The 15,209-nt window shown below is 36.6% G+C and overlaps 1 protein-coding gene across 2 annotated transcripts; it reads left to right on the top strand.

The window, feature by feature from the left end:
* Positions 1 to 5,454: 5,454 nt before the first annotated feature.
* rhoac (ras homolog gene family, member Ac) lies at positions 5,455 to 14,588 on the top strand. Of its 2 annotated transcripts, none has more exons than XM_067446820.1 (5): positions 5,455 to 5,596; positions 6,942 to 7,100; positions 10,297 to 10,417; positions 11,901 to 12,031; positions 13,686 to 14,588. In XM_067446820.1, the coding sequence occupies exons 2-5, from the start codon at positions 6,945 to 6,947 to the stop codon at positions 13,857 to 13,859; spliced, it is 582 nt and encodes a 193-aa protein (XP_067302921.1). In that variant the 5' UTR covers positions 5,455 to 5,596; positions 6,942 to 6,944; the 3' UTR covers positions 13,860 to 14,588. The 2 variants fall into 2 exon arrangements, with proteins under 2 accessions (XP_067302921.1, XP_067302922.1); XM_067446821.1 differs by having other exon boundaries at positions 5,471 to 5,596; positions 6,945 to 7,100.
* Positions 14,589 to 15,209: the final 621 nt, after the last annotated feature.

The raw sequence follows: 15,209 nt of genomic DNA on the forward strand, positions 1-15,209 counted from the left end.
TGAAATGCAACTTACTTGTTGTTTTCAGATCATCGAGAGAGAGAGAGAGCTTGCGTGCATATGGTTGCCATATTGGACATGTTTAGGTAAAACACCGGATGGGTTCTTTTCACTGAAAAAATCTGTTTCAGGGATTTAATGACTGAATGGCAACCGCATGAACGCGAGCTTTTTCTCGAAAACACCAATAAACAAGTAAGCTGCATTCTAGCAATCTCCATTTGAGATGTTCTGCTTAAAGTGTCATTCAGTCGGTCTGTGTTCTGTCAGCCGCTTTACTGAACTGCTGTGAGCTGTGAGCTGCTGAAATAAGCCAATCAGAGCAGAGCTCAACATTAATATTCTCTTCCAAATAAGGCAAAAACAGAGCATTACATCCTGGGGACAAGTTATAGGGTTGTAAATGGACCTGTAAAACTGTATCTGGACAATTTTTTGCCACATACCCTCTATTTCAGAGAACAATTTACATTTTGTTTCAACTCATTCTAGGGCACCTTTAAAAAATACTGTAAAATATCTAGGCATTTCACTAAAAACCCAGTTAACAGACATCAGTTAAATTTTTCTGATAAAATGATAAAAACCAAAAACAGCTTTAACATTTGGGTTTAGAAAGATCTTTCTTTATATGGTAAAGTCCTTTTATCTAAGGTGGAAGGGCTCTCTGGCTTTGTATACCCTGTTCTCGCTCTGTTTATCAATGATAAAGCTATAAAAGAAATTAACAAAATATTTTTGGATTGAATTTGAAAAAAGAAACCTCACAAATTAAAAAGAGAAGTACTCTCCAACTCCAGGGGTGAAGGTGGACTTTTTGGACTTTGCAGATAGGCCTACTATAAACACCTTTAAAGTAATTTGGCTGAAAATATGCCTTATTAAACCAATGTCATGGTTTTTCATTCCAAATAAAATATTTAACAAAAATTAAAATTCCCATTAAATTTTATTCCTATTAAAATGTAACTTTTTGCTGGGCAAGTTACCCTTCTCTCGTGGAAACTGTGCTTTGTCCATAGCTTTCCCCGCACAAAGTTATCCTTTGGAACAACACTGATATAACTGTTAAAAAAAAGTCCTTTTTTCCTTAGATGGTTTAATAATAACAAATTAAAATTGAAATGTGTATACTGTGCTCGATTACCTGATAATTCTTACAGCACTTGCATGCTGCTGCCCTTGTTTGTTTAGTTGCATCTATAGCTAGCTATCCTCTTTTGTAAGTAGCTTTGGATAAAAACATCTGCTAAGTTATTAAATGTAAATATAGGCCTATAATAACTTTAATTGCATCTATTTTTGATGATTTTGGTAATATTCTAAATTATAAGCATTTTTTATGTAATTAAGAAATGTTCTACTTCCCACGAGATCATTACATTTAAATTTTGACTTGAAATGTCGTTTTAGGATGGATAGGCTACGGGATAGGCTATGGGACATTTTTGGGACACAGGGACAGTCTTTGCCGCCATCTTATGGCGTAATAATGTCACTTATGTTGCTGTTCACATTCATGGACTATTTTTTCCCCGCGAAAGAATGGGTTTCAGTGACTTTCCTTCATGAAAGTTACATTGCTCATTTTTTTTTTTTTGGCTTTAAGATTTGTTTTGTGTGGTATTTGTAGTATGTAAGATTTGCATTGCCGTTTTATAAAAGCAATACGGTTTTTAAGACTAATACTGCATCGTGAATAAGTCACTGAAGGGGTTGTACAGCCTCTCTTACAGCACATAACATTGCTACTTTAGACTAATTGCGAGGAATGTGTAAGGCACATGACTGGTGCAACTTTATTTGCAATACACTCTTAAAAATAAGGGTGATTTGTTTGCATCTTTTGAAGAATTTTTATAATTAATAGAAACTTTACGTTCTTTATGTAGACCTAACTTTACGTATAGGTTCTTTATAGTGGAAAAAGTTTTATTTTAAATTAACATAAACATGGAAAGGACATAAACATTCTTGAGGTAAATTGACTCTTTTGTTTGCTTGAGCTAATTTAATTAGCTATAATTTTAAATAGCCTACACACAAATCACTGATTCTTGAGATAAGGAAAGCATGACATAACACGTACAAACCCCAATTTATGTTAAAAAGTAAGAATATAAACAAAACAAAAATACTTACATCTTACACAGTTACATCTAAAGGAACTGTACATACTTGGGACATTCATTGCTGATGAAATAATTTAAAATAATTTGTTTTGTATTATTTTAAAAGCACACTCGATGCTTGTAATTTAACGCACGTAATTTAACCTGTCCTCAGCATGAGGTCTCAAGGTAAAACTGCCAAACAAAGTGCTTAAAAATACAACAAATGTAAAAAATACACTGTTGCATTAAAAGGCAGAGATCTTTAAAAGTGCCCTAATGAAAAATTGAATTAACCTTGCCATAGTGAAATAATCAGAGTTCAGTACATGGACATCACATACTGTGAGTCTCAAACACCATTGCCTCCTATACTTCTTATGTAAATCTTGTGAATCAAAAACACCACGGAAAAAAAGTGCTTCTCAACATAAACCCAACCGTGACGCAATCATTGGGGATCATTTGCACGCCCCCAACATTTGCATCTGTCCAAACATGTGCATTGTCAGGCGGAACTGACGGAGCCGAATCATCGAGACTGCAGGTAAACAAACTTCTTCCATGGACACGTCATGTTCCAGGCTGTGCCTGAGACGTGAGGACTTTTCTACCCTTCCCACAGATAAAACATGTCAACAGTCTTGGTTGATGTTTATTCTAATCGTATACCACAACAATTTAAAGCTGCTGTCCGTAACTTTTTTTGTGTTCAAGATTTACAAAAATTATATAATGAGAATGTACAACATGAATACATTGTCCAAACCGTGTTTTTGTCTTACCCTGAATCATTATAGTACACTTATAATAAATATTTATATTGGGACTATTTCAGGCCAAACTGGTAGGTACCGCTGCGAAGGAGCACAGTCCCTGCGTGATCCGCCATAGACATAAACAGAGAGAAGTAGCTCCGGCTGTAATGTTCTTCCGCAAGACGCATGCAGTTCGGTTTATTAACCACTAGAGTGAAAAAAGTTACGGAATGCAGCTTTATTTCAAGATTGTTTGTTTGTTCGGCCCATTTCAAGCATGCTTCACTCAGTGTCTTAAACTGAAGAAAGTGGCAATTACAACTATATTCCTGCAAGCAGTAAGTAGTGATTTATCCACTTATTGACTGTTTAAACAATTTCTGATTAAATTGAAAGTTTCTTAGAGAGACCGCATTGTCTAGATGACGCAAGATGCTAGTACAGTAACAATAGGAAACACCAAGTACCATACAAAACTAAATAGTGTGTCTAATGACAAAGGGTAATATTATTTTGTATTACAAAAATAAACTGTAGATACGTTGCTTACAGATCGTTGATCCTTCTAGCAAACGTCACCTTTTCCACCATATAAGTTAAAACGACAGTCATTTGACAAGGCTATTTGACATTTGTAAAAATATAAGTTATATATTTATATTTTTGAGAACTGAAGTAGGCCTATGATGTTTTCGCATGCTTGTTCAGAGTACATCACAGTCAGTGCGTAGCCTACATTGTGACTAACGTTATATAAACATGCAATATCGTTGACGAAATAAGACACGTCTTAAATGTAGACTGGATGACACTTTAAGCATTCTTTGAGAGAGCTTGCGTGCATATGGTTGCCAGATTGGACGTGTTTAGGTAAAACACCAAAGTTTCACAGAAAAGCTCTGTTTGGGGGATTTAATGACTGAAATCTGGCAACCAAGCTCTTTCTCGCACACGGATGATCTGAAAACGCCAATAAACAAGTAGACTATCTGAAAATCATCCATCTGAGATGTTCTGCTTAAAGTGTCATTCAGTCAGTCTGTGTTCTGTCAGGACGGTCAGGACTCACGAGCCACTTCATTGAACTGCTGTGAGCTGTGAGCTGCTGAAATAAGCCAATCAGAGCAGAGCTCAACATTAATATTCATGACTCTTCCAAATTAGGCAAAAACAGAGCATTACATCCTAGGGACAATTCATAGGGTTAAATGGACCTGTAAAACTGTATCTGGATAAATTTTGCCCTTAAATAAGCCACTGTGGTGTGGCAGGCAGCGGGGCGAGGGACCGCGAGAGCGGGCCGGTGATTAATGTTCACGAGTGCCAGCTGCGTGTTACACCGGTCTCGTCTCGCGGCCATGTGACGGGAGCATATAAGGAGGAGCAAGGACAGCGGAAGACGAGAGAGGACCAGGCCTGGATTTTAAGTTATGTTTTGTTTTTGTGTTATGTGTTTGTGGGCAGTCGTCCGTGAGGGGCTGCCCACCTTTTATTTTGTGTGTTCGCGGGCAGTCGTCCGTGAGGGGCTGCCCGCGGTTTTACTTTCATTTTGTTTATTTCTTTTGAATAAAGTTTGTTGAACGTTCGCCGGTTCCCGCCTCCTTCCTTCCCAGCTACTAACTTTACTACAGCCACATACCGTAGATATCAGAGAACAATTTAACATACTGTTTTAAATCATTCTAGGGCACCTTTAAGATATGAAACAATACAAGAACGTGAATTATACGTCGTCACTTTGCTTTAACCCTGATGAGCACTTAGCCTACTATTTCCTGCTCAATGGATCTTGATAGGACACAGTCCTGAAAGTTACATATTTTTTAAATATTTTAAACAAACAATGTCAAACATGTGGTTAAGGTGGAAAAATATAACATTTTGTCAACTGTCAAAAGTCAAAAAGGTTTTATGATGGGTGACGTGCTCTCAAAAATAATGTGATTTAATGTTGTTTTAGTTTTTTTGCATTTGTGGAATTCTTCCATTGCTGTTTCATGATAATTTACATGTATATTTGTCCCCAGCTGGACCTTTGTCCACTCCATCAGTATCTAAACACTTAAAAGCATGCTAATTTAATTTTATTTATCCAAAAGAGTAAAGTCTTAAGTAAATAGTGGTATAAAGCAGCTGTTTTTTTTTTCATATTATGAACAACCCAGTTTCTAAATTCCTGAATTCTTCCTGTATATATATATATATATATATATATATATATATATATATATATATATATATATATATATATATATATATATAGGCTATTATAGTGTTTTGAACCATACTGTATACTATGGTAAACAAAGTGTAGTATAGGCTACTACTACAATACACTACAATGTAGTATCTTTGAATTTCATGTGGGATTACCTTTTCTAATAACTAAAAATAAAAACATTCAATTTTCATATTTCATGATCTTTTTTCTTAGTGACTGAAAAGCCTTCAAGGGGCAAAGTCAGGCTAGGGTAAAGTTGCTTGTGGTGAAAATATTTGAGTTTTCTTTTAAGGCTTTTCAGCCTTTTCAAAAAAGAAGGCTTTAAAAAAAAGTAAAGGTTAAATAAAAACCGTAAAATAAAGTGTATATAGTGTCTTTAGGGCTCGTGTGGTTGTTGTATGGGCGGGTGTTGTTTCGTGGCAGGACTGAAGATGGGCGGACTTTAAAACCAGCCAGGAAAAGACAGGAAAGACGATACTTCCCCGCAACACAACAAAAAGAAAACGGTAACTATTTTATGTTTTGAGTAAATACATGAAGTTGACAAAAATGAAATATGTTTGGTGTTTGCTGAAGAAATCGTGTAGGAATCGTTTTCACTGTAGGATTTAATCGTCCTGAAACTCGCCGTGACTGTAAATATATATTTTTTTCACCCGAATTGCGTCATTTATGCTGATGATTCATGACAGCTAGTTTGAACAAACTATGTTAAAATAGTTTAGATGATTATGATTCAGTCTAATATGAAGCGATCTGCTGTCGTTATGCGTTTAAACTCAGCCTTTTTAAATATGAGATGACTCTGAACGAGAACATGTAAACCTAACCTTATTAGTTTAATCCACATTAAGTTTAAACTCTTTTGACATGGTTGAGTTCAGTGTTTTGGTAGATTAGAGCAAATATTATTCTTATTTTACCACATAATCTGCTTACCCCGAATACTTTGCCATTCCGATAACAGTTTCTCTAAAGGATTATAGTGAGGTAATTTATATGTTAATAAAATAATGTTGGAGACTATTTAACGAAATAAAGTTGTTTACCATTATGTGATGGGGTGCCGATTACATTTTTTTTCGATTTCAGGTTTATTTAAAACACTTTCTTTCTGATAAATCTCGGCTAGTGGCTAACCAAGCCTTCCACTTCAGATTTAACACTTATAGTGCGAAGCTATACGTTTAACATAAAAAGCAAATATTGTTTTACATATTAGTACATGCATTTAGGTGGCTGTTAGTGTTTTACAGTGTATTATTTTGTTATATTTGAATGAATGCTGTAAATGTTTTGATGGCGGGGCGCGGCGGAAACAGGCCTCGCGACATGACGGTTTCCTATCATGGATGTATCGATCTCCATACGCAGTAATATGTTTAGATGTTCGTTAATCTGAAGTTTTACGGTTATGGCCTTTGTCGTTTGGTCAGTATTTGAGGAAAGTTTAGTTTTTTCCTTTCTTTTTTTTTTCCACATAGCGACAGATATAGTGCAGTTTCCGGTCAAATGATACTTCCGCAGCAGTGTTTCCGGTTCATGTTGACTATATACTGATTCACAGAGCATATCTATATACAATACAATACAATACAATTTTATTTGTTAAGCACATTTAAAATAACCGAGGTTAGCCAAAGTGCTGGACACTGACATAATTGCAACATATCTATCTATCTATCTATCTATCTATCTATCTATCTATCTATCTATCTATCTATCTATCTATCTATCTATCTATCTATCTATCTATCTATCATCTAATGTTAACTTTACGTCATACACATCAGCTGCTTTTGAATTTGCTCTCGAAATGTGAATCTTTTGTCCTTGTTTCTCTCTCCTCAGCAGATGGCTGCCATTCGTAAGAAACTCGTCATAGTGGGCGATGGAGCCTGTGGAAAGACCTGTTTGCTTATTGTTTTCAGTAAAGATCAGTTTCCTGAAGTCTACGTGCCCACAGTGTTTGAGAACTATGTTGCAGACATTGAGGTTGATGGAAAACAGGTATGAAAGCTGCCAATGGCTTTACATTTATTCTGAAAAAGTATTTGCATGTGGATTTTTTGTGTGACTTTGGCCTATATGCGTCCAAATTTGTATCTTTGCGGTTTGCACCATTGCTGCAACCACACAGTCATTGTAGCCAAATATATTTTTAATGCAGGAAGTAATATAAAGTATATAACTTAATAATAAAGGCATGTTTTCCACTAGGACTGGGTATCGATTCAGATGTTCCAATTTGAGTTCGATTAGCAAACTCTTAAATCAATTTGATTCTCGATTGAATTAAATAAATATAGATTTAATACAAATACTTCATTTATTAAAAAAAGAACAGTGGACATAAGTTTACAAGTGTAAACGTAATGTTATTCTAAAAAAATGTGTCTGAGAAGTATTTTATACAATTTATTTTTTATGGATATTTTGATCTATTTATTTTAAAACATAAAAAGGATATTAGATGATTTTCAGACATTTTCAGTACACTACAAGCTTTTCTTGCGATTTTTGTCGCCTGTCGTGTGCAGTTACTTTTCTTTAAAACACGAGAAGTAGTTGCCAAACAAATTGACATCAAAACATTTATTAGTTTATTAGTTCATCCTTTACATGAGTATTGCAATGTTGAACTCCATCGTATCGCTGGGATGATAATCCTCCGGTCTAAAGTGAACGCTACAACCACCACCGCGTGTTTTGAAGCAGATGCAGAAGTTAAGTCCTGTCTCTTCACCAGCACAAAACACCACCATGCAGGTTTTTCTAACTTTTTTTAGGAAACTTGTGGACTGATTACCAACCTATTCTGTACTGAGGCAAAGCAGAGCCCAGCACACGACTCCCTCTCGTGGGGTAATAATGATGCAATGTTGCATTCTTATATATTCATTTTGAAAAAAGAATGACCTGCAATATGCTCTTTAACGTGCTGACTTATGTGGACTAACTTTTATTTGAGGAAATCAGTTTATAATATAAGCTATTAGGTTTGAATTATTGATCCTGACTCAGTTGATTTGAATATGTCTATAATGCTAATGTACGTGCTTCAGTGAACGCTCAAGTTTAATACAATGACCATAATGCAAGGCAAGCATTCGCTTGTATATGTGATCTAGAGCTGCAACTAACGATTATTTTTTCTGTCGACTAATCTAACGATTTTTTTTTCGATTAGTCGACTAATCTAACGATTTTTTTTTTACCCTTTGAAATTTTTCACAATTCTGTGGCACCCCCTCGCATAAGTTACGCTATGCAAGGTGTAACAGTACAGATTGCTCACAGTTCGCTTTGTATCACGGTTTTAGGTTCACGTTTCAGTACAGTTCGGTATTTACTATGTTCAGGGGAAAAAGGACTACTGTCAAATGAAAATAAAGAAAATAAGAACAGATAACTTAAATAGAAGCAGCAGCACAAATAAATACTATTGAGCAAAGATGAGAACAAAATTAAAAATTCCTTTCAGGTAGGTAACATTAGTTTTTAAGGTAGAGAAATGGAATGAAGTAATCAAAAGTAAAATAACCACACATTTAACTGTTTAAAATTTAAAAAATAATCCTTATTAAATTGACAAAAGCTATTCAGTCAGGAGCAGTGAGTGATGTCTTTATCTTTTGTTTGACATTAAACGGACAGCAGTGAATGCTACTGCCCCTTTAAGACTCACGGATAGTCGTCGTATTTTCTGTATAAAGTTCACTTAAGGCATAGAGTAGGCTATGACATTTTGACATACTTTTTGTGAGTTTGTCCGTTTAAGCACAGGATTTGAAAGATAACTCAATTTTTGCGCGCTTTGGGACGAGTGCAGAGACAGATCTTCTCATTCGAGTCTCCTGGCTACACGGGGGTGATGAGGGTGAAAATGACTGCTCATATTCGGACGTACAGCAGCACTCGCATGCGTTTTATAAAGTTTACAAAGAGAGACCGTTTTGCCCACGTTTTTCTTTTATTATCGCTGTTGTTGTAGTGTATACCTGAGGACCCAGCACATGTATCCATCGACAAAAACATACATACAGCATTATTTTCAAGTTACAACCCATATTAAAGATGCGTCATCAGATGCGAGATGAACCGAAGTGTAAGTGCGTCCCCGCAACTTTTGCTCGGGATCCCGGTTGGGAAACACTGGTCTGTATTGATTGACACCGCGCTGGTTTGTTTAGAATTATATGAGCGCCGTGACCGCGCGCTGCCGCGTGATTAAGGCGTGTCGCAACTTCAACTGCTCTGGTTTTAAAAGCTATGTCATACTAAATGCACCAAAATGCAATAAAACTTGTTTTACGGTCGAATGCAACGCGTGTGTGTGTGAGTGAGTGAATAAGAGACGCGCAAAAGGGCGGCCGTTATTGATTATGTAACGTTAGCGGTCCGCCACAAATTAATCTATGTGTGGGAAACACTGTTTGGCCTCTGTTTAAAGTATTCCCATACTTTTGATATTCGCGGTCTAGGTTTTTGTGATAGAACCAGGAGCAGAAGCCAACATTACGCAATATAAACGTCTGACACGACGCGTCGACGCATTTCACGAACGTCGACGTATTTCCGTAGTCGACGTCATCGATGACGTCGACGCGTCGTTGCAGCACTAATGTGATCTATTTATAGCGGTTGTGTGCTCTGCTGTGGAGGTGTTGCAACGTCTGGGTGTTGTCTCATCAAATTATTCAGCAGATTTGTATTATTACAACAGCATTTCACCTCAGCATTACAAACCTCGACAACGCACCAGAAGCCGCCATTTAATCAATGAATGAATGAATGGCATGCACACCTCTCGCTCTTTTGTAACATCGTGCAAGGCAAATAAGAGGGTGACATCTAGCGGAGAAGACTAGTAAAATAAAAATGGGGGAAAAAATCGCTTCGTGGCCTTTGAGAATCGTTTTTGAATTGACCATATTTTTCAAAACGATTAATCGGGGGAAAATTTTTTTGCCCAGCCCTATTCTTTTCCACAGTTTTTAAAAAAAAAATAGCAAAAAATGTTTTTGAAAGAATACGTTTTTTTAATCTAAGTGGATAGAAGAAACACAAACCTGTGAATCACCATTATTGGTGGCGATTGTTGTTATTGTGCACCAGCAAACCAATTGTTGTGCAGTGTTAAGAGAGGTATGTTGTGTTATTTGTCTGATGTTTTGTACATGTATCAATATCTCTCTTCTTATAGGTAGAGCTTGCCTTATGGGACACTGCTGGACAGGAGGACTATGATCGGTTAAGACCCCTCTCCTACCCTGACACAGATGTCATTCTTATGTGCTTTTCCATCGACAGTCCTGATAGCTTGGGTGAGACTTTCTAAAACAGCTAAATTTTACCAGCCCATTCATCACACTTTAATTTTAAATGGTGAAAAACGTTATTTTGGCATAAAATGTCTGTTTTCTTTCACATGCACATTTTTTATTAAAACAAAATTTACCTTATAATTTTCAATCAGTGTGTAAAATCAGCTCAATCATAATTTTCAATCAGCTGTTTGTGAATTCAAAAGGCCTGCAAAGCAGGATAAATAGTTATTGTCTCCTAAAATAAAGAACCGATTCTGAACTGCCAAAAAAAAGTCATTAGCAATTTTAGTCTTACTTCCTACTTTAACCTATGTAGGTTTGTAACAAATTTACATAATTTGTTAGCCTATGGACTTCATTGACAGCACGCATACAATGCTATCATTACTGTTCGTATCACTGAATATCCAGTGCTGAGGAAGATCTGGAGGTTAAATTCAGATATGGTAATGGGCGTTCTGACTGGGCCATCTGACTAATCAGCAGAGCAGACCAATCACAACAAACGGTGTTATCTTACCAATCAGTGCAGAGCAGACCAATCACAACAGATCCAGCCACTGTCCTGCGGAGTTCAGCCAAAGACTATTGATGTATACAGGTGAAACTGCAATGCGCAATATTTTGGAATAGTCCCACCTTCTAAAGTAAAAGAGCCAGTCGCTGATTGGTCAAGTCACTGCAGTTGCAGTTAGAAGCTCCGGTTCCCATAGAAACCTGAGACTCGCGTTTAGGATTGCAAATGCACATTGTTTCATCTAGCCTGAAAAATAAACTTTTTAAACTCTTATTTGATCATAGGAAACAACATTTATAGAACAGTTCATGTTCGATTTGGTTGCTGATTTAAAAAATATATATAATTGTGAGCTCGGCAAGCAGTTTTTGAGATTCCAGGATTCATTTCATTCCCCATTCCCATTCCCATTCCCCATTCCCATTCAAATAGGATAGAACTTGGTCTTGGATGCCTGAAATAACTGCTTGGAGGCATTACAAATATGACCGCAAAGTGAACAGGCTTTCCTTGAAAGGGACATTGGTTCTGCTCAGAAATAAGAATAGTCCATTTTTATTTCCTGGTGACTTTAATGTTTAGGTTGCTTGGTATGTGATTAACATATTTGATTGTTTACATATGCAACAAAAAGTGTTTACATATGCAACAAAATGCTGACAAGGAACAAAAATCTGCATTTTCAAGAATGATCAAGTTTTTCTCTGGTCTTTACATCAAAAAGTAAACAGTTTTGCACTTGAGTACATGTCTCAGGAAACTGATAAATCTTTTGTTTTTATGAACTCTCTGGAAAATGTAAACCAAGTTAAGGATGTAAACTTAAGTGTGATAGTTCTGTTCAAATGATATGAAATGTTTTACTCAGTTAAGCAATTAAATGCCTGCCATGATTTTAGGAAGGTTGAAGTTAATTTGAAATAAAATGATCTCCCTCTCCTTCTCTCCTTTAATGCATCGCAGAGAATATTCCAGAAAAGTGGACACCAGAGGTGAAGCATTTCTGTCCAAATGTTCCCATCATCCTTGTTGGCAACAAAAAGGATCTCCGAAATGATGATCACACACGAAGGGAACTTGCCAAAATGAAACAGGCAGGGTCTTTTTACTTACTCTTAAAATCATTCACCTTCATGTCTTTCAAAGCCTTTAGGACTACTTACTTCTGCTCTAAAACATCAGGAGTCCAAGCTACTCTTTTTCCATACAACAAAATGTGCAAAATGGATGTGTGAATGTAAAGTACGGCCAGTTACTCAGCCTATAATCCATCTACACTGCCTGGCCAAATAAAGTCATTTGGATTTAAATAAGGCAAATGCTTAAGAGTCAATGATTGGATGATTATTATGCTTCTATCATGTTATATGTTTGGCATCAGTTCTTCTAATCCTAATTGATGGATTGTGTAGCTTTTCATTTCTTAAACAACCATGTATGAAGACACATCATGACCATATTCCATTCCATTCATCAGCTCGAACTATGAAAGAATGAAAAATCATTTTCACTCATTAATTGGCCTCTTGATGATAACAACATTTATGATCACAACATTTATTTCCATTAAGAGGTGAATCAATATTTGGTCAAGATCTTGTATAGAGTCCAGCACTCTGTAAAGTCTCCTCCAGCACATCCCAAAGACTCTCAAAGAATTTAAAGGGTAAGTTCACCAAAAAATGAAAATGATTTCAATAAATTACTCAACCTCATGTCGTTGGACACCCGTAAGACCTTCGTTCATCTTTGGAACACAAATAAAGATATTTTTGTTGAAAGCTGATGGCTGAGAAAGGCTTCAGAAAGGCCTCCATTGGCATTCAGTACATTCCCACTCACAAGACCCATAAAGGCACTAAACACATCGATACAAAGTCCATCTCACTACAGTGGCTGTACAATAATGTTACAATGCGACGAAAATAGTTATTTTGCGCACAAAAATCTAAATAATGACTTTATCCACCAAGTTATTGATGTGAACTTGACGCATGCACGAGAATATGAAGCAGATCCGCCGTTCAGATAAATGACCCGGAAGAGGAGAGGAGCGCCGTTGTCGCGTGAAGTCACGTCCGAGACCTACACGGAAGACCATAACTTGGCGGATAAAGTCTTTTTTTTTTTTTTGCTCTCAAAAACTATTTTCGTCGCATTGTAACATTATTGTACAGCCACTGTAGTGAGATGGACTTTGTATGGATGTGTTTAGTGCCTTTATGGGTCTTGTGAGTGGGAATGTACTGAATGCCAATGGAGGCCTTTCTGAAGCCTTTCTCAACCGTCAGCTTTAAACAAAAATATCTTAATTTGTGTTCCGAAGATGAACGAAGGTCTTACGGTTGTCCAACGACATGAGGGTGAGTAAGTAATGAAATAATTTTCATTTTTTGGTGAACTTACCTTTTAAGAGGAGCTGATTCATGAGTGAAAATTGTTCTTCATTCATTCACAGTTCGAGCTGATAACTTGACATTGTCCTCATGGAATATGGTCATGATGTGTCTTCATGCATGTTTGTTTAAGAAATGAAAAGCTACACACTCCATCAATTATAGTGAGAAGAACTGATGCCAATCAAGTACTGTAACATGATAGAAACATAATAATCACTGCAGTAATGATCCAATCACAGCATTTAGCATTAATTATTTGTTTTTATATGATGCATTAATTTATTATAAATGTGCTGATATTGGCTAGTCAATTGGACATGATTGTAATATGAAATATTTCCTCATTTAGGAGCCCGTGAAGCCGGAGGAAGGGCGCGACATGGCCAACCGAATCAACGCCTTTGGTTATTTAGAATGCTCGGCCAAGACAAAAGATGGCGTCAGAGAGGTCTTTGAAATGGCCACCAGGGCGGCGCTGCAAGCCAGGAAACGGGGCAAAAAGAGTGGCTGCCTGCTGTTATAGAAACCTGTAGAAGAGTGGATGTCAGTTAACAGCCCAGGAGACTTCAGAGCAGGGAGGGAGGGATGAACGGGACGGGACGAGCCTAGCATTCATGTCCTAGTACAGTCGCCATATCAGACTGATACTTGGACATCATGCCAGACAAACCATGAGAGACAAATGGAAAAGACTTCTGAAACGAGTTGGAAACAAGATGTCATTTCCTGTCATCACAAAGTTCGGGGTTAAGAGTTTTCTTGTCACATCAAGCGAAACATTTCTAAACGGACTCTATAACTATGATATTTGATGTTGTTCTTTCCCCCCCACTCTTCTTAGCCCCAAACAAAAGGGTTGTCTAATAAGCGTCCTGTCTTCAGCGACTGTTTTGTACATTGGACAGATTGTATGTATGTGTGTGTGTATATGTAAGAATATGAATGTTTGTGTCAAATGAGTGCATGTCTGTTTGCAGGTTGACATGTCTTCGTTGTATATGTGTGTATCTGCCCGGCTTTATTCTGTTTGAATATTCTGTGCTCAACTAAAGCACACACTGAACACTGAAGTGGGCTGTATTGTGTTTAACCTCCCACTTCAGGCGTTTTCCTTTTTTATAGCTGATGTCTCAAAGGATTCTGGGCTGTACATTAGGGATCTAAACCATTTAGTGATACTGATTTATTTAAAGCTTACCATTTTTTTTTTTAAATAATTTGCATTTAGAAATAAAATTTAAAGAAAATCTGATTTGAAACGTTGAACAAATTCATTATTGTGTCATTGAATTGAATGCAACAATTTGCATAAGAATGGTTTTATATAAAGGAATCAAAAGGTACCTAAAAATGAAAATATCATGCAGTGATAACGACTCCACTACAAGTTACAGGTCACCAATTCCAATAGAACTCGAGTATAAGAGTCTTAAGAGTTTCTGATTTTAACAACATTCAAGAATTTGACTCATTCTGAATGTAGTCTCAGAGATGCATTTGTCCTCTGGGCAGTGAAAAACAAAAAACTTGATTTGTGAGGAGAGCAATCGGATGGTTATTTTCTAAAAATATAAATATATATATAAACAGTCAAAGCCTACTTGCACTTGACCTGCTGGTTTTATATGCAGCCATGTCCTTATCACATATATGAAAACCTGCGATTCACAACTTCCTGCTAAATGCAAATTTATTTGCACATGATATAGTGTACCTTTAGTGCCCTGCAGATGGTGATATGCCTTCTTTTGTAGCAGATATAAACTGCTGCAGAAAAGGTAAGGTGCCTTTGCAAAATGTAACAATTGCATTACTCATCACAAATGTATCAAAGTAATATGGAAACTCATTTTTGCCACAGAATGAAAAATAA

This window comes from Pseudorasbora parva, chromosome 6, assembly GCF_024679245.1.
Source record: "Pseudorasbora parva isolate DD20220531a chromosome 6, ASM2467924v1, whole genome shotgun sequence".
NCBI lineage: Eukaryota > Metazoa > Chordata > Actinopteri > Cypriniformes > Gobionidae > Pseudorasbora > Pseudorasbora parva.